Raw genomic sequence first — 23,469 nt, 5'->3', positions numbered from 1 at the left:
GGATAGCACATGGGCTGTCAGGGCTGTGGTGGCCTTAGACACTGTGTAGTAGGAGACCCCATCTCCGGAAAATGAGTGGGTATGGGAGACTGCTGTGGGGGGAGTTCTCATCTGGAGGTGTTTGGGCCTGTGCTGCTGAGCATGTCATGATGCCAGTATATGAGCTCTGCCCCAGCAGCTGCCTTGGAGGGATGGAGAGGCAGAGTAGGGGCAGACAGGCTCCTGGGTCCCCTCGGAGTTGATGGTTGAGATCTTAGCCTTGGAAAGAGTTATGAGGTTTGCCGTGGGGCCTTTCTGAGCCTCTGAGGATAGTAAGGCTAGAGTGGGGGAGAAGGTGGGTAGTTGGGCTGGGATGGTGATGAGGTAAGAGTGAAGGGTCAGGAGGGCCAGGGAGCTGAGTACCAAAGGGGCTTGAAAGTATAGGGAAGTTAGCTGAGGCCTTGTTATGCCAGAAATATTCTCCCCTGGGCCTCAAAGAGCTGTATTGTATAAAGTTGGTAGAGGATTTGCTCTATGAACAAGGTGTGCTATGCTGACTGAGCAGTGTAGAGAGGTTGTGTGTGTGTACACATGCATGGTGTGCATGTGTGTGTTTGTGCAAATGTGTGTGCTGGAAATGAGGAGTAAGAAAGACTGAGAGAGAAAAATCTGCCACAGAGTCTGGGTCCTACATAAGGAACCGGAAGAAATGGAGGAGCAGGAGTGGGGTCAGAGGGAGAGACAAGTGTGTATTGCAACCACATAAGTCACCATCTGTCCCCCACCCCCACCCCCCTGGCCTGCTAGCTCACTGACCTATAATTAGCTCTGGAGGGCATACGATGCTGGCTCACAGGAGTGTGGCACTTGGGATGACCAACAGACAGGACACTCTGAGCGAGGGGCTGTGGTCCTACGCTGAGGACCCAGGACCACGACCCGTCTGAATTCTGCAGTCTAAGAAGGACTCTGTATTGCTGGAGTGGGAAGGGGCCTTACCGAGCTGAGAATGTCAATGAGGTAGAGCTGGCGGAGGAGACAGTGGTGGGCCGAGGGGCTCTAAGGGAGGGTTATGTGAGACTGGAGGCTGGCAGGCACTAAAGACTTTCCTTCTGTCCACTCCTGGCTGCTGCCTCACCACACAAACGGGACTGCTGCCTGGGTTAGTACTCGCATTGCAGATGGGCTGAGGTCCTATAGCATGGGGGCTTCCTTCAAGTGTTTTCTGCTCTCCCAGGAGAAGTCAGTTCTAGCACAGGGCAGCTATGTGTCTTTCAATTGGGCACTGAGAGGCCTTGGCTTGGGGTCACTTCCTCTGAGAGCTTCAGTTGCTCATATTCCAGGTGGCGCTTAGCACTGACCCCAGGCTAGACCAGAGGCTGGTCAAATGCTGCTCTGTACAGATATTCTTCCCAAAAGATATATCTTACAAGATTTCTCTATCTGTAACAGTGCTCTTCGAGTGAGTATTGAATTGAATTGAAGTCCTTGGTCTTCTGGTCCCCTGGGTTCTATGAAGCAGGACCTCCTTGCAATTAAGATATTTAACCTGCAGCAGAGAAGTGCTGGACGCAGTACCATATTGTTGCATTCCGTTGGGTGAATTGGCAGTAGATAACATGGAAATCCTTAAATCTGTTATAAAGCAGAGTATTTAGGTTTAGGTTTATGACCTTGAATGATACAACAAATGTATAGATTTAGTGCATCTTATATATACATATTTTATTAATTATAGAACTATGTGACATGTTATTGTATGGCAATTTAAAAAAGCACTCAAATATTTTTCTAAAGTTTTAAAATTTTTAATTCAATGTGTATGGGTGCCTTGCTTGTAAGTATGACTGTACCAGGTGTGTCCCTGGTGCCTGTGGGAGCAGAAGGCATTGGATCCACCAGAACTGGAGTTACAGACAGTTGTTAGCCACATGTGGATGCTGGTACTCAAACCTTGGGTCCTCTGGAAGAGCAGCCAATGTTTTTAACCACTGAGCCATCTCTCCATCCTCCTGAAATGTATGCATGCATCCATCCATCCATATTTATTTATTTGTTTGTTTATTTATTTATGACAAGGCCTCTCTACATAGCTCTGGCTGTCCTGGACCTCACTATTTAGACCAGGCTAGCCTCAAACTCACAGAGATCCACCTGAAACTGTCTCCTGAGTGCTGGTATGTGCTGGTGTGTGCCACCGTGCCCAACTTTGAAATAACTTTTTAATTGTCAGATGAAGTAGGTAGTTTGTATTTAGAGGCTCTTGTTGCTGTCTTGCCCAGCCAATGAGTTGAAGTCTCATAAATTATGAGTGCTCAATAGCGTTCCATGTAGCACAGGCTGGCCTCAAACTTGCTGTATAGTTGAGGATGACCTTGAATTTATTTCTGCCCCCAAACTCAAGTGCTAGAGTTGCAGATGTGCAGTTCTGTGCATCTCTGATGTGCCTCCATGGCCATGGAAAGACAGTTGTCTTTTCAGAGGGGAAATAGGTTTCCATTCACTTTTAGAAAAACTTCCACAGAATAATGAAAGTCCCTTCATGTGATACTGAGCTCCTTATTCCTAAGTAAGATGTGAAGGGCCCACAGGATGGGAATGTGAAACTACAGGTAGGTGGGGTGGTGGTGGTTGGGCCGAAGGTGATAGGTACAATGGATCATGGTGGTTGCTTCGAAAGAACACTTTTCCATGTTTGGCTTAGAAGAGTAGGGCTGAGAGTGGACAGTTGGGAAGCCTGGCTGTCTGAGATTGGGTAGGGCTGCTCTGTGCTAATTGACATTCTGAGAGATGACCTGGAGTGAACCCAGCCTTCTCTCATGGACATAGAGACCTGTGCTGGGAGACCCTGCAGTGCATCCCTAATAGAGTGAGGTAATCGAAGGGAGGGTTGGGCCCAATCCTATGATCTCAGCTCACACAAGACCAGGGTAGTATGTCTAAATCTTTTGGCCCTATGAGGGGCAGAATACTGGGAACAAAGAGAGTTGTTTATTTTTTCATCCCCATTCCTCTCTCTTTTCTCTCTCAGATATTGTCACATAGGTTCACTTCGACTCTTTCATGACCAACAGTGCACTTTCATGATCCCACACATACACATGAGCTTTCATGGTCCCACTGTGCTTTTAGGAGTATAAAGATTTCTTGCTTCCTAGATGTATATGCCTGTCTTTACCACACACACTCATTCTCATGACTGTGCACATGCTCACACACCATCATGTATAGTCATGAGCTTGACACAGAATTATAACCACACATGTCTATGACTCACTGTTTAGGTTTATGAAATGTTTATACACTCACTGGCTTTCATGTACACACTCAGGCCCTGATTGTCATGACCATTCTCTCTCTCTCTCTCTCTCTCTCTCTCTCTCTCTCTCTCTCTCTCCCCCTCGAGACAGGGTTTCTCTATGTAGCCCTGGCTGTCCTGGAACTCGCTCTGTAGAACAGGTTGGCCTCGAACTCACAGAGATCTGCCTGCCTCTGCTTCCTGAGTGCTGGGATTAAAGGTGTGCGCCACCATGCCTAGCTTCATGACCATACTCTTACCCCATTCTCATCCTCTTCCTAAGTCTTCCATGGCTACACATAGATACCAAGCATTCTCAGGACTACACGCTCACATATTTGACTTCATAAAGACACATGACCCCCTCATTCTCTGTTTCATAAACACTCGTACGCATGCTGTTTTTGACCACACACACACACACACACACACACATACACGCCCCTTTTTACAATGCTTGCATTTCTCAGTGGTTCTATATCCTGATGCTTCCCCCTGACACCTGTCAGCACTCTGACCAGGACTGATTGCTGCAATGTGATAGCCCCTTAATCTGAAGACTGACTCACTAATGCAGCGACTTCTGAGCATTTATTTTTTTCCCATGCCAGAGAACCCTGTTGAACATTTGTCCCACACAGATCCCTGGCTTTGAGAGATTTTTATTTTCCAAATATACCATACCCATTGCTTTGTTTCTTCTTTGGAAAACTATTTGAGAACACTTGTTTCAACGGATGACTCTGAGTAGTAGGAGATGCCTAGGATGATTGTCCTCGTGAATAGATGGAGAAGCTGAGGGCTGTGTTCAGTGCTGCTGCCTTATGTCTTGGCTTGGGTGATATACCATCTCTGTGAGATGTCCGGAATGTGGGAAATGGTTGACAGAGCCCAGCGTTAGCTTTGTGACTGTCCCAGGTCTATCATTCTATTGCACTGATGTTCCAGTTCTCTGGCTCAAACTTTATTTTAGCAAAACAGGAGGATTGTATTTTGTATCTTAATAGACAGTCCTTAAACCAGGAATTGTCAAATCAGTTTTTAGACTAACATCTCTTTAATACAAATGGAACCTTGATCAGTGTCCTGTAAAAGGACAGGTTTGTAATCAATGAGATTGAAGTAAGAAAAGGGGTCTTGTGGGCGGGTGAGATGGCACAGTGGTTAAAGGTGCCTTCCATGAAGATTTGACAGCCTGAGATTGAGCCCTGGACCCCACAGTGGAAGGAGAGGCCTGACTCCTGAGAGTTTCCCTTGACCTCCACATGCACGCTATGGCATACACTCACCCGGCCTCACATATGCACACATACAACAAATAGAATTTAAACAGAGAAATAAAAGAGAGTTTAGAGCCCTCTGAGTTGGTCACACCACTTCCACCATGCCTGCCCTTGGAAGCACTGCCAGAGTGTCCAGTCTACAACCTTTGCAGTTAGAGAGTTGTGACCCCTGGAAGTGAGTGTCCCAGAGGAGGAACCAAGCTGACAGGTGTGCCCGGGGTAGAACTGGTTTCTACCAGTGTCCCGGTGTGGCTGTTGCAGTACCTCCCTTCACTGTCAAGAAGGGTGTAGATTGGACAGTATGTTGTGTGCTCACAGGTGAATTGAACTCCCTTGGGAAGAAGTGGCCCACAGCCGTCTTCTTAGGGAGTAACTAGAAAGTTGGACTTCAGAGATTCTGGCCTAGGGGAACCTGTTGGGTAAGCCAGTGCCTCCTCCTGTGCCCACCTGAAATGCCAGGTATTAGGGAGGACTGAGTGCTGAGGCTGGCAGCTGGTGCCAACTTGTACTTTGATCACCTTTGATACCCTTTCAGAACCATTGTCTCCCATGAGCCTCTTGACAACCTGTGGGATCCCTGAAGTGTTGTGTATCATGTCCTTTCTTTGTCAGACTTAGAAACCAGAAATGCAGAGGCAAGAATTCCCTGCTGGTCTTGTAGGAGGTGCAGAGGACTGGACACGTCTGAAGAGTTTATGTCAGGCTACTAGCAACTCCCAAGTAAATCTTGTCCGAGACTTTAATTCTCTGGGAATGGCTTCCTGAAGTCAGATTGATTTTCTGGTGTGCTCATCCTTGAGGGCTCCAGGAGCCTTTGGTGTTGAGAGTTAACACAGAGTTTGTGTGGCTAGGAAATGGTGTCCACACTTCCGGGATGGTGACCTGTGATTCTTTGACAGCTGTCTGAAGTGGGGGCTGCTAGCTACCACTTCCATCTCAGAGAGGGAGACTGAAGCTTGGAGAGAGTAAGTATCTTCTCAGGGTCACATGAACAGCCTGCTCCAGAGTCTGCCTTTTTTTTTTTTTTTTTTTTCCGTTTTTTTTTTTTCTTTTCGAGACAGGGTTTCTCTGTGTAGCTTTGCGCCTTTCCTGGAACTCACTTGGTAGTCCAGGCTGGCCTCGAACTCACAGAGATCCGCCTGGCTCTGCCTCCCGAGTGCTGGGATTAAAGGCGTATGCCACCACCGCCTGGCCAGAGTCTGCCTTTTAAGAGAGGAGTGGCCCCAGGGTGCTGGTGGAAGATTGTAACTTTCAGAGGGCGAGGTAAATGACCATAATTCTGGGCCAGGATTTCCTCCCTGGATTTCCTTGAAGTCTATCAGGAATGAACTTCTAGAAATCCCTCCAATTATCCCACATGTGTGCTCAGTTTCTTTCCCATGAAGGCTTGCTGTTAGAGCTTCCAAAACTGCCTAGGGTTCTTATGTAGGGTCTACCGAGCTAGATGATGTAAAGGAAGGCCAGTGCCAGAAGGAGGTATAAGTATAGGTCTTCAGTCGGGCGGTTGTGGCGCACGCCTTTAATCCCGGTACTCAGGAGGCAGAGGCAGGTGGATCTCTGTGAGTTCGAGGTTAGCCTGGTCTACAGAGTGAGTTCCAGGACAGGCTCCAAAGCTACACAGAGAAACCCTGTCTCGAAAAACAAAAACAAACAAACACGCAAAAGTATAGGTCTCTAAGGGGCAGCCCTCCCCTTTGGGAGTGGATCAGACAAGGCTCCATGGATGAAGTGTGGGATGAGCTTGGACAATCCAAGTTCATTAGAAGAGGCAGGCCAGGCAAGGTCCTGGGGGTGATGAAGAGTGGAGGAGGAGGAGACGCTCTGGCTGAGAAAGAAGGACAGGTGAGCAGTCTGAGGGCATGAGCAGTGGCATGGTTGGTGCCACTGGGGCTAAGGGATTCCAGGACTGGGGGAAAAACAAGTGTGATTAGAGCGTGCAAGTGAGTTGGTGGTGGGTGACATAAGGAAAGACTTATAATTCTGTGTGGAGTCAGCTGAGGCAGGAGGAAGTGATTTGAGTGCGTGGGTGGGGCTCTGGGGAACAGGTCACGCTAGTAGGGAAATGACCACCTTTGTGAGCGTGATGGCGCAGACCCTCCCCAGGCTTGAGGACAATGTCAGAGGAAGGGCCTGAGCTAGTTCCTCACAGGTCACCTGTTACCCTGAGGGGTGTGAGACAGGGCGTTCTCAGGGACTGCAAGATGCCTGAAAGACCTGCCCCCCTTTGGTGTTAGCTCCACCTCTAGTCCTGATTTTCCCTTTTGTCTGTGGGGGCTTACTTATATGACCCAAGTCCCAGTTATATCTGAGACATGGGTAGAGGGATTGTGTCTTCCTTGTAAGGAACTGTGAGGATGAAAGTAACATCATTCTAGCATGTGATAAATGCCTACACATCATTGTGGCAGCCATTGTCGTCATTTTTCTGGGTCACCACTTCCATGTCCTTAGACTCACCCCCCCCCCCCCCCCGCCAGTCTAGGGTGTGTAAGACCCTCCTCTTGTCCTGCTGGCTTTGAAGAAGCTCCTGCCCTGATGCTCCTTCTTCAGCCAGCTCATGGTCTACTCAGGCATGAGCATAGTTCGATCAGCTTTGCTGTCTTCTTTGCTAAGCTAGGCAAGTGGTGGGGCCTGCCATCTGGTAGGGCAGTAGGGAGCCAGGCCTGTGTGAATCCAGAGCCAGCCAGAGCATCAGACTGGAGTGTCCACCCCTCCTGTTTGTTAGGGGAAAATGGGGGGTGACTTTGGGGAAGCTAAAGATGCCTCAGAGATTGCCTTTTATGTTTCCGAAGCCAGAGGCCTACTTTCCAGGCACCCCTCCCTCCTCAGCACACATTCACACCCACTCACTCTTGAGCCTTCTTCTGCTGTTCACAGCCCGCCCCACACCCTTCCTGGCAAAGCCCCTTGCAAATGCTGGCTTTGGGGACTGGCACTTTCTCTTCTGAATCAAGACCTGTGAGTTTGGGAGTTGCAGCTTCTGCTAGGCTGAGATGATAATTGCACTATATAAAGCTGGCTGCGGAGCCAGAGAAGCCAGGGGTCCCCCATGTGGCTTGTCTAAAGTTTCTTCTGCCTACCCACGGTGTAATGATTGGGGTGGGCAGGAGGTCCTTCATGGTCCTCCAGGGCTTCCTGCCTGGCACCTGTCTCTGGGCTCATCTCCAGCCAGCTCTAGGTGCCATTTCACCAGAGGAAGTGGAGGCACCACCTGGCGCCTGGTGTGCAGGGAGGCTGGGAAAAGGCTCTTGGCTCCCAAGTCGGCTTGTCAGTTGTCAGAGTGGCCGAGAGGATTGGGGGAGGCTGGGTTGCACCAAATAGCCAGCACCTTACACTGGTCACCCTGATCTCTGCTGGGAACTCGAGCATCATTCTTAAAAGAAACTTGCCAGATGAGATGGGGTGCCATCATGTGACATGGCCGTGAACAGAAGGAGCTTCGCAAACACCCAGGCTTTCCTTAGCCCAATATGAAGGCAGTTCCTTCTCTGACATGGTAGGGTGCTTTCTCCCCAAAGCCAGACAAAACAAGGGCTGCAGGCTCCTTCTTACAGCCCAGGCCTCAGGAGTGGTACCATGGCCAAGTTCATGCAGCTGGACTCACCCTGGTTTCCTAAGGCCTGGCGCTAGAGTTCTTTGTGCTGTAGTGAAGGATCCCTGGGAATCTGGCCCTGCAGCCATCTGCAGGGTGCCGAGCGTTTCTGAGAATATTCTCCTTCTCCCCACATTTCTTTTCCTTTCTTTCCCCTCTGTCCCCCTCTAGTGACCAAGGCCAGGACCTTGTGCATAGTAGGTAAGCCCTGTGCCACTGAGCCACACCCCAAGCTCCACACTGCTCTTGTCCACAGGACCACTTCTACACAAGGGGCCTTGGCCCAGCCTTCTCCCCTCTTTCAAGCTTTCCGAAAAAACTTGGGAAAAAATAAAATTAAGAGGTGGTGTGGTGCTGCAGAGAGAATGTGAATCTGCTGTTGATGTGTTTGGAGAGGGAAGATGGGGCCCTGGGACTTTCGGTCTCACAGCCTGGAACACTCAGGGTGAAGGGACTCTGAAACACGGGGTGGGAGAAATTGCTGTTGTTAGCATCCCAGAGGGCAGCTTATGAGAGTGGAGTGGCAGGCAGTCCATCTCCTGTCTTCCCAGCTGCTCTGGGGTGGGGAGGGAGCCTGGGCTACCTGGCCACAACTTTCCACCTTGGTTCAGCTGGCGGAAAGGGTCCCCAAGAGAAGAGTTCATGTCTATTTCTCCGTCTGGGAGGATGTGCGCGCGCGCGTGCGTGTGTGTGTGTGTGTGTGTGTGTGTGTGTGTGTGTGTGTGTCCATCCTAGGTCTCTCTTTGTTCCCTTGTCTGCTCCTCACCCCCGCCTTCGTGTGCGTGTGCGCGTGCGCGTGCGCGTGCGCGTGCGCGTGCGCGTGTGTGTGTGTGTGTGTGTGTGTGTGTGTGTGTGTGTCCATCCTAGGTCTCTCCTTGTTCCCTTGTCTGCTCCTCACCCCCGCCTTCGTGTGCGTGTGCGTGTGGTGCCGGCTTGAGCTGTGGCTCCTCTGGAAATAGCTGTGAGCTCTGGGGTTTTCTAGCTGCTCCTCTGTCTCCTCCTCACTAGTCCCCCATTTTTGCCTATTTTATTAGGACTCTATTTTCCTGTTGGACTCAGCTCTGCCAGAAGCCCGTGTCTCACCTCTCCCTCATACTGGATCTTGACCCTCCAAGCTGCCTATCTTTACCTGTTAAAATGTGCATAGGCTGCCCCTATGTCTCTAGAAGGGGTAAGGCAGGAAGGACAGTACCACTTATGTAGGTCTCCAGGGTACTACCCATCGTTGTGTTGGGACCTTTATGTGGTTTTGGCGTTCTCCTCCAGAGGGCCACCTGAAGATACTCCCTCTGAGAACTGATGAAGCCGGTGGGCCTAACCCTGGCCAGGGAGGTTGAAAACTGATGGTAGGCCGAGAAATTCCCAGGTGTATCCCGACTTCCATATCCAGCCGTCCTTTGCTGTGACTACTGGGTCCCTAGGCTGTGCATATGCTCATGAGGTGGCTGGTAGCACCAGCAGTGGGAAGTTACCTATACCAAGGGAGTAGATTCCTCTGAGTAGGCCGCCTCACACAGGTCTCCCTCTGGAAGCACCACTTTCATTCCCACCCCCATATAGACCTGGGGTTCTTTGTTGTTTGGTCTCCAAATAAGAGGTGGAGGCTGTGAATCTACTTGGTTTGCACAAATTCTCCTTGGCAGACTTCAGAAGTGGGCAATGACAAGCCAGCCTCATCCCTGAATTATGGGCATCCTAGCAGGTCAGGGCTCTCTGCCTGCCCCAGTGCCCAGGCTGTGCCTCTCTAAGACTTCAGCCATATCATGGGAGTCCAGCCTCGGTGGGACTCCCATCCTCTAAGCCCTTTAACCCCTTCTGGAACCTGCCTTGGCTGGAATGTGAGAGAGAAGGCTATGGGGGGGGGGGGCGTGCAGAGACCCCATTTCCTCTCCTCCCACCTTCAGGTCTCAGGAGGACTCTGGGCAGCCTGCCGGCTGCTCCCCTACCGCTGACTGAATCATTTCTATATTTGGCCAGCAAGCCACGTGGGTGGGGAACCACTGCGGCTGCACTTCTGACAGCTGCAGGGGTGGGGGGCAGGGGCTGCAGGCACAGAGGCTAGGCAGGAGGCATGTGCATTCTTTGGGAAAACTAATGAGGTGCCACCAAGGTGAGTAAGCCCCGAGAGGGGGTATGTGCCAACACTCCCACTCTCTCCCACTCTGGTTCGGGGCCTGCCTCCCCTGCCCCTCCCCCGATGCCCTTCTCTCTTTGGCTGGTCCTCACAGCACTCTCTTCTCCCACAGACCACACCGCCCTCCAGAAACCATGGGTGTTGCTAGACCCAGCTGGGATTCTGCCAAGCTCTGGTGCTCAGTCTAAGACAAGGGCTGCCGCCCAGCCCGGCTCGCCCAGCCTGTCATGGCCACACGCCGATGCCTCCCGCTTGTGTGGGGACACAGGGCACCCAGACCCAGCCCTGAAAGGTTAAGCCAGGCCTTCTGGCTCCATTCCACAGGGACACTGCGGGCCCCAGGCTTCTTTCAGAGCAAGAGCAACTGATGCCATGGGAGAAGCCCCTACCCACCTGTCTACTTGCCTGGCACTGCTTGTTCTGAGACCCATGCCCTGGGTCCTTCTGCAGGTGCCAACCCCGTGAGTTCTCCCCACCCCCTGACCTGACGCTGAGAAGGCTCTGTCCATCCCCATCATGTGTGAGGTGATGCCCACAATCAATGAGGGGGACCCCCTGGGCCCCCCCCACGGTGCCGATGCCGACGCCAACTTTGAGCAGCTGATGGTGAACATGCTGGACGAGCGAGAGAAGTTGCTGGAGTCCCTTCGGGAGAGTCAGGAAACTTTGGTAGCCACACAGAGCCGGCTCCAGGATGCCCTTCACGAGCGAGACCAGCTCCAGCGCCACCTGAACTCTGCCCTCCCCCAGGTAAGGATACAGACTCTCCTTCCCCAGTTCCTTTGAATTCAACACCTTTGGGCCTTCAATCCCTCATCAATTTGCATTATCAGATAGTGGAGTCCGCAGAGTGTTTTCATCTCCATGTCCCTACGTAAACCCTTTCCCTTCCAAGTGCCACTGTCTAGATCGGCTTTACCCGGAGCAATGAATGCAGATAGAAAATCCTGCCGTGACCGCCAACAGTAGGGGCCCAGACCACCAGTAGGTGGCGCCCTAGACTGGAAAGAACCCTCATTTCTAACCACGTCTCACCAGAGACCAGGAGTTTTCCGGAGCGGGAGGGAATCAAGGAAAGTAGAGAGGGGAGAAGCCTTAGAGACTATCTTTTCCACTCTCCCTCCTGCGCAGATGCAAACAAGACCTCTTATCATCACACGGATAATTATAGGTCGAGCTGAACCTCGAAGCCAGGTGTCTTGCATCCCATTTCCTGGTCCTCAGCAACACCTCCAGTAGCTAAAACTCAGTCACCCTTTATTGTGCGCCTTCTGTGGGCTAGGCGTTCTGCAGAGATGATCTCAGCCGAGTCTCACGACGAAGCTGGTGCTGTTAGCACTGTCACTGTGTTCTCCCAATGATGAAACCGAAGCCTAGGGGGGTCAGTCAGTTGCATATTGCTATGCAGGTAGTAAGTAGCAGTGGGAGGGTGGTGTACCCCCGAACCCCCAAGACATTGTCTTGTTCTCTGTTTTATTTCCACTTCACCACATGGGCTCTGGAAATCTGAATTGCCTCCTGCCTAGTACCCATTGGGTGGATATTCTGGGGGTGGGGTGGGGTGGGGTGGGGATGCATAGAGGCTGGAGACAGGAACAGGAACATGAGTTCTCTTACAGCTTGTGAGAGAAGGTGTGGTCTGTCAGGTCGCTAGGTCCAGGGAGGCTGGGGTTTGTCTGTCTGTACGTACAGTACTTATGGAGTCTACCTGGCCACTCTGCCTTCTCCACTTCTTCTCAGGACAGAGATGGGTTTGGATACATTGCACAGGCCACCCTGAGCCAGTGGAGGTGCTGCTTGGATTAGGGGAGGCAGCCCCGAGACACCAGAGAACCTGAGCCTCAGCTGCAGGCCTTTTCTCCAAATTCAGGGAGAACCAGGGATGGGCCTGGATTGCTGCGTTTCAACCTAGGAGCCCAGAGTCTTGTGATGGTTTATGTCTAAGAATATGGACCCTGGTAGAGAGGAGGGGTGGGCACATGGGCCCCTCCTACCTGGCCCATTACAAGCCCTGGGTGATGTATGTACACAGGTTGCATAGCAACTGGAGGAGAGCTGAAATTTGATTCTAGGTCTTCCCAACCTTGTACATTTGAAGATTCGTAAGGGGAGGAGTTATGTCTCACCCACAGTGATTGACAAGGATCTGATGGTCTTCAGGGAGGGATGCTTCCACTGGGGAGTCTGGAAAGCCCCTGAGGAGGCCGAACCCTGTTCAGATGGACTTTGGAAGTGGAGTGTGACCTCACCAGGGGGTGACAGAGGGCTGGACTGTGTAAGGCGAGGGAGTCCTGCCCAGTGAAGGTGTGGTTCCTAGATGTTTTGTTGGTGTTTGGAAACAGTAAGTCACGCAGGTGGCCTAGGTCTTAGGGTACACAGAAAAAAGCCATGAGAGAAAAGTTTGAAAACTAGGAGGAGTTTGTACTCAACTTTGTGGACAGTATTGTCCTTTGGGGGGGTTCTCCTGACAGGAGGCTATCTGATGAGTCAGAGCTAGAAAGGGAGGGCACAGCATCCTAGGGCAGGGAAACAAGGTAGCTGCCCAGCTTGGGGCAGAGGAGAGAGAGCATCAAAGCCCATTAGGGATGGGATGGTATCATGAGGTGTAGGCATGCCTTCAAGTCCTTTCTCTAGGGGTGTGTGTGTGTGTGTGTGTGTGTGTGTGTGTGTGTGTGAGTGTGTGTGTGTGTGTGTGTGTGTGTAAGCTGAGGGGCAAAGCAGCGTCAGGCTCAGGCCTCAGCTTCCAGATAATGAAATCTTTAACTTTCCTTCACTTTGGCTGTGGCCTTGATAGAAAGGTAGGAATCAAGGAATAGGGTGAGAAGTCCTCAGTTTCTCCTGCTCTGCTCTCTGGCCCCTTGGCCCTTCCTTCTGTCCTCTTTGCCTGGTCTTCAGTGACAAGGGGATACTGCTTTGAGAATCCTTCCTGAGGTTCTGAATTCTTGGTGTTTAAAGGGGGCTGCAGAGGAGGGGTGGGGCCCAGCCTCTGCAGTATGTTTAGACTCTGTGGCCACAGGGTGCAGCTACTCATCTGAGAAGGTTTATTTTTTGGGTGGGGGATGGTATGATGTCATCAAGTTAGTGCGATGTGATGGGCCTGGAACTCCAAGGCCAGGCACGCTTCCCTAGTTGCTTGTCCTCCTCAAAGAGCGGGGTTGGGAGAGTTTCCTCTAGGAAGGGACAGTTAGTATATGCCATCAGAGGCTGGACTGTAACCCTGGCTGGATTGAACAGAGCACCTAGAAGCCAGGGCTGACATCATAGGGCTGTAGACCCTTCTGCTCTCATGTAGGTGGCTCCATTTCTTTTACTGGTCACCTGCAGCCTGCAAAGTCCTGGGGAGGGGGTAGGAGAAAGCTTCCTGGGAATCATGCCCCTGTGAGCTTTATTTTTTTTATTTTTTATTTTTCTTTTTCTTTTGGTTTTTTGAGACAGGGTTTCTCTGTGTAGCCTTGTGCCTTTCCTGGAAACTCACTCTGTATCCCAGGCTGGCCTCGAACTCGCAGAGATCAGCCTGCCTCTGCCTCCCGAGCGCTGGGATTAAAGGCGTGCGCCACCACCGCCCCCCTGTGAGCTTTATACACCTTTCTTCTCTCTTCCTAACTCCCATCAGATTCTGTGTGGGCCTCACTCCATCAGACATGCAATGGCACTGCCCTCCGTGATTCCAAAGGAGACGGCTACTGAGTTGCTGGAGAATTGCAGAGACTGAGTGGGAGGAAGTGAGCGTGTAATTTGGTCACTGATAGCTGGAAGGGCAGGCCTTGCAGGGCAGACTTGGTGACTTAATCATTTCTGTGTGCAGTTCTCTTCCTTGGAATCCTAATTGTGAGGAGCTCATAGTAGCTGCAGGCTTCCTGCCCTGCCCTGCCATGGGGACAGGCTGGGATTTGAGGGACGTGGGCAGATGAAAGCAAGAAGCGAATGAGAAAAGCCTACCATACGTTTGGGTGTTCAGGGCACTGGGTTAGAGTCCAATCCCAAGCACTGTGGGGTTTTGGGGGCTTTCAGGAATTTGCCACGTTAACTCGGGAGCTCAGCATGTGTCGGGAACAGCTTCTGGAGCGGGAGGAAGAGATATCTGAGCTGAAAGCAGAGCGAAATAATACAAGGGTAAGTAAGGGGTGGCCTTGTGTGTGAGCGGGCAGCACCTTGGCTAGGTGGGTTCTGCCTCCCATCCTGGGGTCATGGGAAGGCTACCTAGTCCCCAGTACTGGGTTCTTATCTGTGGTTCCTGGTCACAGCAGGGTTGAGGTTCTGGGGAAGAGGCCAGGGCAGCTGAGCTGGGGTCCAGTGTTAATTGAGGACATTGCACTTTGTGGTTCTGTGGGGCCTGCTCTGTAGCCAGCCCTTGGGGCACATGCCCATGGTCCTCCCTCCTGCCTTCCCCTGCTTCCTGCTAGCTGCTTCTGGAACATCTGGAATGCCTGGTGTCCCGCCACGAGCGGTCATTGCGGATGACGGTCGTAAAGCGCCAGGCCCAGTCACCTTCGGGTGTCTCCAGCGAGGTGGAGGTGCTGAAGGCTCTCAAGTCGCTATTTGAGCACCACAAGGCGCTGGATGAGAAGGTACCCTCCTGCTCCACCCTTCTTCTAGTCAATCCAGGCCTCCCTGACTCTCCTGTGTGCCTTTCTGGGCTCTTTGCACCTGGTGTTAGGGAGCTTGTCTTCCAGCTGCAGGACTCCTCCTACCACTGGCCTAGCTTCCAATCCCATGAGGTTCTCTCCTGGGCCTTTGCCTCTCCACAGACCCTTCGCATTTTCCCGTGCCCGACAGCAGCAGACCAAGCCTATGCTGCCCCAGCCGGAGTTCTGTGGGGATAGCTTTCTTCCTCCATCTCTCCTTACCCTGGGCAGGTTCGAGAACGGCTCCGGGCAGCACTAGAGCGTGTTACCACCTTGGAGGAGCAGCTGGCAGGAGCTCACCAGCAGGTAAGCTGCCTGGCTGGGTCTGCACTGCAGCCCCAGGAGAAATCCAACTAGTTACCTTCCCTCTTTGTTTCATGGTGTCCCTCATCAGGTTTCTGCCTGCTCTGGCTGGGGACTGCTAGCTGAAGCTAGGCCAGGCATATCTTTCCAGGAGGTGTGGAATGTGCAGGAAGTCTCTTTGACTTATTGGGTTTTTTGGGGTGGGGGGCTGTGTCTTATAGGTGTCTGCCCTGCAGCAGGGGGCAGGGGTTCGCGATGGAGTGGCGGAAGAGGAAGGGACCATGGAGCTGGGACCAAAACGCCTGTGGAAAGTGGGTAATGGGGAATTGTTTAGCCGAGGCCTGTATTCCCCAAGACAGGAATGGGAGGTTCGGCCTGCCTAGGTTCAGTAGGATATTGCCTGCATTAGATTTGGGGCTCTCTGTGACGTTCCCACTTCTCTTTCCCCTCCTCACTCCTTTGCAGAGTAACGTATAGATTTTCAGTTTTGTGCTGATGCACGTGATGTGCATGTCCACACATCTTCCTGTGTGTCAGCATCAGGCAGGGTCCCTTCTGCCTCTGAGCCTTTCTCCCCTTCATCTGTCCCTTTCTGGGTTACAAGAGGCGGAGCCAAAAGGAAAAACTAGAAACACGAGCTGACCCTGGAGAGCAAGGGTGTTTGTCCCTTGTCAGGGGTGAGCCACTAGGCTCAGTGCGAAGAAAGCGTCCCTGGACCTGAGCTCTACTCTGGGGGCAGAGCTATGACCTGTGGGCATGTGTCCCTGCCTCCTAGCCTTCCTGGGATAGAGCAGGGTGGGGTGTGGCATTCTCTGGCTCCGTGGCTGATGGTTCCCTGTCCCTGGAGGACGACACTGGCCGGGTGGAAGAGCTGCAAGGACTCTTGGAGAAGCAAAACTATGAGTTGAGCCAGGCCCGCGAGCGACTCGTCACCCTGAGCGCAACCGTAGCCGAACTTGAGGAGGACCTGGGCACAGCCCGCCGGGACCTCATCAAGTCTGAGGAGCTGAGCGGCAAGCATCAGCGGGACCTCCGAGAGGTGGGCGAGGGCCCAGGCCTGCTCTCAGACACTGCATCCTGCTGGGTACAGGTGTCGGCACTCTGGAGGGCGTGCCCAGAGGGCCAGGCGGTAGCAGGGGAGGGTTAGCCTGAACATTTGGCAAGGTCCAGGTGTGAGGACGAAGATGGACGGGCCGGCTCAAGGCCAGAAACCGCCAGGGCAAGTACAGATCACAGACCATTCTGGGCTTTCGCAGCCAGGTGCTAGCTGGGGAGGTGCTGATAGGAGGCGGGCAGGGAAAGGCTGGTGACCTTCCTTCTCGTACCCTCTGCTCTACCCAGGCTCTCGCTCAGAAGGAGGACATGGAAGAGCGAATCACCACCCTGGAGAAGCGCTACTTGGCTGCTCAGCGAGAAGCCACATCCATCCATGACCTCAATGACAAACTAGAGAATGAGCTGGCCAACAAGGTGTCCCTGCACCGCCAGGTAACTCTGTTAGATGGAGTGGGGTGACGTTGTACCTGACCCTAGCGGGGGTCCTGGTGGTCATGTGGAAACTACCCCTGGGGCCTTACAGGTCCACTTGGGAAAGAGGAAGTCAGGCACCTTGGACAGGAAAGAACCGAGATGCTTCTGGTCGGCCACCTGCTCCCTGCCGAGGCTGGGGTGGCGGAGGGGACTTCCTCTTGACTTGCTTTCCTCTCTGCGCTGCTAGTGTGAGGAGAAGGCCCGACACCTGCAGGAGCTGCTGGAAGTGGCGGAGCAGAAGCTGCAGCAGACGATGCGCAAGGCAGAGACTCTGCCAGAGGTGGAGGCTGAGCTGGCTCAGAGAATTGCGGCCCTCACCAAGGCAAGTGGGCCAGGGGCCCGAGATCTACCATCTCCTGTGTCCCAGGCTCTCACGGAGCCAGGCAGGGTATGAGGAGAGTGGGAGGCACATCGGGCTGGGGGCCAGGGAGTTGATTCCCAGTGTGAGACATCATCAAGCATACTACCTTGTGTCTCTCAGTTGGAAGAGTAATCCTTGTCCTCGTTACCTCTCAAGGCAGAGCCCCCCCCCCCCCCCCCGCCCTTTTTTTGAGACAGGGTAGCCTGGAACTCACTCTGTAGACCAGGCTGGCCTTGAACTCAGAGATACACCCTCCTCTGCCTCCTGAGTACTGGGATTAAAATCGTGTACCACCACCACCTGGCTTAGGGCGAGTCCTTTAAGAAGAAACCACTCCACAGATGCAGAGTGCTTTTATCATCATTGGCACCATTCCGGCTGATGCATCTTTTTGTTTGAAGCTGTAGGAGTTTCATCTCTGGAAAGATGAGATCCCAGGGGAGATCCCATCAAAATCTGTGTATCCCTGAAGGGGAAGCAGGTAGAATTTTAGACTAAAAGCATCTTTCTGTACCAAATTGAAGCATTCTAGACATAGAGACCATCTCTGGTTGTTTCAAAGGCTTCAGCTTTAGAATGAATGAAAGGTGGATATAATTTTACTTAATGGAGAGGTCGCTTTCTGGAGCAATAATCCCTGAGAGGTATGCAGGCTAGAAACCAGTGGACTCTGGAAGAAAGGAGGACATGCATGGACCTAGACATGTGGAAGCATAATCAAAGAATTTAGGAGTCCTAACAGGAGGGAAGCTTGGGAGGTGGTGCGAATGAGTGATCTCCATAGCTACCTCCAAATCCTGGGGTAGAAAGAACCTTGAGCATGAACACTTGACCCAGAGCCTGAAGTTTAGAGACTTCCAGTATGGCAGATGACTGCTCCAGGGATCAGACTCACAGCCTCTGAAGACCCAGGGCCACGCCTGCTCCTGCTGCTGATTAGCTCTGTGATCTGAGAAAAGTTAACCTCTCCCTAACCGGGCCTCAGTTTCCTGACCTCTATGATGGTAGCATTGGCTAAGGGTGGTCACTGTGGTCTTTCCAGACCTAGGATGGGGCACGAGATTTAAGTTACAACAGAGGATGCTGTGTGTGGGATGCTGAGCGAAAACTAACAAGAAGGGGTGGGCTGAAGTGATTAATGTGTTCAAGGGCGTCATAGCAGGAGGATTTTAAGGAAGGGTTTCCTGACTGTAAGGGATGCAGGATTCTGGGTGCCTTGTCAACAGACACGATGGGGTCTCCATCTCTGGAGATAAGGGCCAGGAAGGGAGAACTCTCCACTTAGGATTGTTTAGTAGTAAAGGTAATGGCTATAGTGAGGCTAGCATTATGGCATGCTTACTGTCCTTCCATGTTGACCGTGGATTATTCCTTTAGTCCTCGTGAGGGTCCAGTGGGCATACGTTTGAAGGTTAGCTCTGAACAGTCAGGAGATGGGAAAAAGTAACAACAGTTCTGCTCCAAGATGGAACGATAGAGCTCGATTTCCGTGGCAGCCGAGACCCTGATCCCCAGGACCGCCTTGACACCGGGGTGTGTGGCATATGGGGCCCGGGCAGAAGGAACAACGGTGGCTGACTGTCCCTGCACCTAGGCTGAGGAACGCCATGGCAACATCGAGGAACATCTGCGGCAGCTGGAAGGGCAGCTGGAGGAGAAGAACCAGGAGCTGGCAAGGGTGAGGGGACCAGCCAGGCATCTTGGCCTCCTCTCCGTCTCCAGGGCAGGCTCACGGGGTGGTCTGTGGAGGGGTCCGGAAGAGGGGCCAGGCCAGGGAAAGAGCTTGCGAAAGGGTCAGGAGGTGGGTCGCAGTCGGGGAGGAGCCGGAGAGAAGAGCCCCAGAGGGCAGATAAGGGGACAGGTGAGTGGCACAGAACCCAGGTGGGAACAGATGGTTCTGGAGGGGGGCGGTGACAAAGCCCTGCGGTGGCCTAGCACACAATGGCCGGGCTGTGCAGGTGCGTCAGCGGGAGAAGATGAACGAAGACCACAACAAGCGGCTGTCGGACACCGTTGACCGTCTGCTCAGCGAGTCTAATGAGCGTCTGCAGCTCCACCTCAAGGAGCGGATGGCTGCCCTGGAGGAGAAGGTGAGGGGGTGGGCCCGGTGAGCATGGGGCTGTGGCTGCCTGAAGGGGCTGAGCCACGGTGGAGCCCGGTTGACTGGAGCGTAGCATTTTCGGGGTAGTGTGTGTGGTGGCGGGAGGGGCATATAAAGGCACAGCGGTAAAGGCCACCGGGGCCACCCCTGGAGAAAGGAGCAGCATTCCTGGCCAGGGAGAGCCGTGCCACCCTGGAGAGGTGGGCTGGGAGAGGAAGACACCTGAGAGCAGTGTCGCTGGCCAGTCAGGGCCCCTGGCTCCCAGCTGCTCCCAGCATGCCACAGAGGCGCCACGCTACCACAAGGTACCCAGCGGCTGGCTAGCCCTGCCCGCGTGGGGGGCCCCAGGCACAGTGCCTGGGGTTCACGCAGCTGCCCTATGCTGGCTTCTCTTAGTTCATGCACACATGGTTATGCCGTCGCCCTCCACTGTTGCCCAACACGGTGGCTATAGACTGTCCACGCACTCTATCCATACAGAGGCTAGAGACATGGAGGCCATGGGCATAGGCCGTAGGGTTGGCATAGACTCTGGGCCCACTGAAGGATCTGGTTAGAGGCGTCTGTCAGGAGAGAGTCCTACATGCTGGGAATGGCAGCCACTGTCCTTAGCAGCGTGTGGCACAAAAACCCGGTCCTCTCTGCTACCTGGCTTCATTTGCCTTGCATTTGTCTGACCCCGAGGGGTCACCTGGCTGTAGAACTCTTCTCTGGCAGGGTCCACTTCTGGCCCGGCCCCTCCCTCGGTCAATCTCCTGCTCATTTTCCAGTCACACCTCTTTTCTTTGGCATCATCTGTGGCCCTAGCTTGGGGCCCTTGGCTTTGGACTTTGCAGTGCGTTCTTCTGCTTTCCCCGACTCTGTCGCCCTTTTTACCCCCTCTCTGACTTCCACTCTTCCCTCTCTGCCCCTCCCCGGCCCCGTCCCACCCTGGGTCTGCCTGGCACAGGGCCGCCTGTCTGAAGAGATTGAGAAGCTGCGCCAAGAGCTGGACCAGCTGAAGGGTCGAGGGGGGCCGTTTGTGGACGGCATCCACTCCAGGTACTAGAGTGTGGGACTCAGTGCATGCTGGGTTATGGTCCTGAATGGACCCTGAGAAAGGAGATTCCCTCACCAAAACACTGCCCAGGAAGGACCTCAGGGTCTTCCTTCTTCATATCCTTCAGCTCCTGTGGGCACTTAGGAAGGGAGCACATGTCCTCTAGGGGGTGCTGGAAGGCAAGGAATCAGTGGCACTCCTCCGCTGTGGGAGTAGAGTAGGCTGTGCTTCCTGGATCCTTGCCAGAGGGCACACCCTTGGAGGGTCTGCTGAGTTACATGGGCACACCCTTGGAGGGTCTGCTGAGTTACATGGGCACACCCTTGGAGGGTCTGCTGAGTTACATGGGCACACCCTTGGAGGGTCTGCTGAGTTACATGGGCACACCCTTGGAGGATCTGCTGAGTTACATGGGCACACCCTTGGAGGGTCTGCTGAGGAGTTACACATGCTCCCCTACCCCACAGGGCCCCCTGGAGAGCTCACCACTCACTGTAGTTGTTTTGAGACACCGTCTCTAGGATTGCTGTTTGAGGGCTGAGGACCACCCAAGTTCAAGTAGGAGGCAGTGGACAGAGAGACATCGGGGAGAGTGGAAGGAGGCAGCAAACCCTCCTTCCTGTCGGGAGTTGAGATGCCGTCTTACTCCTGCGGCTGCAGCATCCCTTTGCCCAAAAGCATCATAAGACATGGCGAGTGGGGCTTGCAGCCATACTTCGTGAAGTAGTTGGCCTTGAACTCAGTTCTCAGCTCAGTGAGGTAGGGTGAGGAGCAAGATGACTGGATGCTGCTGCTGAATGTTCTTGGCTCCTGGCCACCTCTGCAAATCAGTCTCTTAGACATGCTGTTCCCCCTTCAGTCAGTGATCTTGATGTCTCAGGGAAGTGGGCATTAGCTATTAGGAAGGCAGTGAAGGGAAAAATAAATGTGTGTGTGTGCGTGTGCGTGCGTGCGTGTGTGCGTGCGTGTGTGTGTGTGTGTGTATGGGCAGTACTTCAGTGAGGGGGGTGAGAGGCCTCTGGAAGTCTGAGGTGGTAGACCTGTGAGTTCACCAGGAATTCTGCTCTTGTGTAAGGAGGAGGATGAAGAGAAGAGAGTTGGGATTGTTCCAGTTTTTCCTTTCCTGTTGGTCGGCCAGATGGAACAGGCTCTCAGTGAATGAGAACTGACACAGAGAGCACCAAGCCCTTAGCTACTGCTTGCTTTCTTTGCTGACTGAGAGTTCTTGGCTTTGCCTGTAAAGTCACTAGACCTTTCACAGAACTGAAGTGGGGGGTCTGGATGGGCGCTCCCTCTTTGCAGGTACACAGCATAGATTGTAGGATCAGTTGCTTCTCTGTGTGGGGCTCCATCAAGGCTTCTGAGCTGAGAAGACAGAGTGGAAGTGTCACAGAGGAGGCTCTGGCTAACCCAGACATTGTTCCTGGGACCCTAAAATCTTGTGCCTAGAATAGACACATTGGGCAGCCAGAACGGATTCTCCAGCTGTGGTGCAGCTTCCTGGGGATGCGGATGACACATCTGGGTTGAATTTTAGCCAGGTGTTCAGTTCAGATGATCAGGAAACCTGGAGAGAGTTGCTAGAGGGAAAACCGAGAAGCAAAGATCTCCAGAGTTAAAAGGCCCTTAGAGCTCATCTCTTTGGGTTCCTCTTTGTCCCCCAGGCCGAGAGCCCTCCTGTGTGGCTGCTGTCACACGGCCCGAGGTCCTCCACTTGAATGCCACTCTGACAGGGAGCTCAACCTTTTGAAAGCACCCTAATCCACTTCTTGTCAGGAGAAGATCCCTACGGCTTTTTTCCCCTGGGTCAGTTTGACCCCTGAACACAAGAGCATAAGTGGAGCCTTGTGCTTCTGTGGCAGCTCTTCTGATGTTTGAGACAGCTGTGTCCCAGACTGCTTCTCTCCAAAATGGCCATTCCCCAGTCGTTGGGTCCTCTGAGTGTAAGCTGGGGCCGCCAGTCTTCAGGGCCTATCTTTTCCCTCCTGCCACTCAAGGTCCCACGTGGGCAGCGCATCAGATGTGCGGTTCTCTCTGAGTACAGCCACACACGCACCCCCAGGCCTGCATCGGCGCTACACGGTACTGAGGGACGAGTCTGCCAAGGTAAGGGGTGGAAGGATGCATGTGTGTGGGTCTCCCTGGGGATCTGGGGTTAGCTCGGCCGTGTGTCTGGCTCCAGTTACACAGACGACTGGCGTGTGGTGCAAAGCCTGGCCCAGCCTTCTCCCCTGTCAATGACAGCTGCAGCCTTGGGGTTGGGGTTCTTGTCAGCTGCAACAGCTGTGACCCTCCCCACCCCCCACCCCAGCCTCCTGGTGGGCAAGAGGTCGGGGTGGAAGATGGCCAGTGGTCCCCGAGGCCCCACAACAGCATGTGTGCGTGTGCCTGGGTGTGCACTGTTCATTTCTGGTGGCCAAGAGGGAGTTGCAGGGGTAAAATGGAATTAACAAGCTTCCTGGAACAAAAGCATGGCTTATAGAGGAGAGGACAGATTAACTGGCCCCGGGGAATGGCACCTGAGAAGCAGCTGCCAGTGTCTGAGTTGCCCCAGGGAGCTGGGGGTGGGTGGGCAGTGAGAAAAGATAAAGAGCAGATGAGAACCACCACCCTCCAGTCCTCACATGCTCTGCGGCTCTGGAAGGTGTGGATAGAGAAAGAGGGGACACCTGGTCTGTGGGGAAGATTCATCTTCACCTTTGAGAACTGCCTGGTCTGAGTTTGGTGTGCAGGTGTGTCAGTATACTTGGAAGGCTGAGGCAGGACTGTGAGCCAGTTGGGGCAACATGTCAAGTCCCTGTTGAAAGAAAGAAAGAAAGAAAGGAAGAAAGAGAGAGAGAGAGAGAGAGAGAGAGAGAGAGAGAGAGAGAGAGAGAGAGAGAGGGAGGGAGGGAGGGAGGGAGGATGGATAAAAGAAAAAACAAGCAAGCAGGCCTGTAGGGAGGCAGGCATGCAGGCAGGCATATAGGGAGGCAGGCAGAGAGGCATGTAGGGAGGCAGGCATGCAGGCAGGTATGTAGGGAGTCAGGCAGGCATATAGGCAGGCACGTAGGGAGGCAGGCATGTAGGGAGGCATGCAGGCAGGCATGCAGGGAGGCAGGCATGTAGGGAGGCAAGCATGCAGGGAGGCAGGCATGCAGGGAGGCATGTAGGGAGGCAGGCATGCAGGGAGGCAGGCATGTAGGGAGGCAGGCAGAGAGGCATGTAGGGAGGCAGGCGAGTCT

At 53.3% G+C, this 23,469-nt stretch overlaps 1 protein-coding gene across 4 annotated transcripts in view; it reads left to right on the top strand.

Annotated features, from left to right (window-relative positions):
* The window catches only part of Ppfia4 (PTPRF interacting protein alpha 4), a 47,542-nt gene that overhangs the window by 1,517 nt on the left and 22,556 nt on the right, over positions 1-23,469 (top strand). For 2 of the 4 annotated variants that reach the window (XR_008217907.1, XM_052737002.1), the window contains exons 2-13: positions 10,399-11,036; positions 14,298-14,399; positions 14,690-14,854; positions 15,143-15,217; positions 15,436-15,525; positions 16,062-16,253; positions 16,556-16,702; positions 16,932-17,066; positions 18,700-18,783; positions 19,064-19,195; positions 20,156-20,247; positions 22,243-22,351. Coding sequence is in view for 1 of the 4 variants with exons in the window: in XM_052737002.1 (XP_052592962.1) it covers positions 10,803-11,036; positions 14,298-14,399; positions 14,690-14,854; positions 15,143-15,217; positions 15,436-15,525; positions 16,062-16,253; positions 16,556-16,702; positions 16,932-17,066; positions 18,700-18,783; positions 19,064-19,195; positions 20,156-20,247; positions 22,243-22,351 (1,557 nt within the window). In the remaining 3 variants the exon portion in view is untranslated. The remainder of the gene's footprint in view (positions 1-10,398; positions 11,037-14,297; positions 14,400-14,689; positions 14,855-15,142; positions 15,218-15,435; positions 15,526-16,061; positions 16,254-16,555; positions 16,703-16,931; positions 17,067-18,699; positions 18,784-19,063; positions 19,196-20,155; positions 20,248-22,242; positions 22,352-23,469) is intronic. The other 2 variants (XR_008217908.1, XR_008217909.1) reach the window with 2 other exon arrangements.

The sequence above is a fragment of the Peromyscus californicus genome, unplaced genomic scaffold (genome assembly GCF_007827085.1).
Source record: "Peromyscus californicus insignis strain IS unplaced genomic scaffold, ASM782708v3 Scaffold_14__1_contigs__length_90479793_seg_2, whole genome shotgun sequence".
In the NCBI taxonomy this organism is placed as follows: domain Eukaryota; kingdom Metazoa; phylum Chordata; class Mammalia; order Rodentia; family Cricetidae; genus Peromyscus; species Peromyscus californicus.
This window is presented reverse-complemented; position numbering and strand designations above follow the sequence as displayed.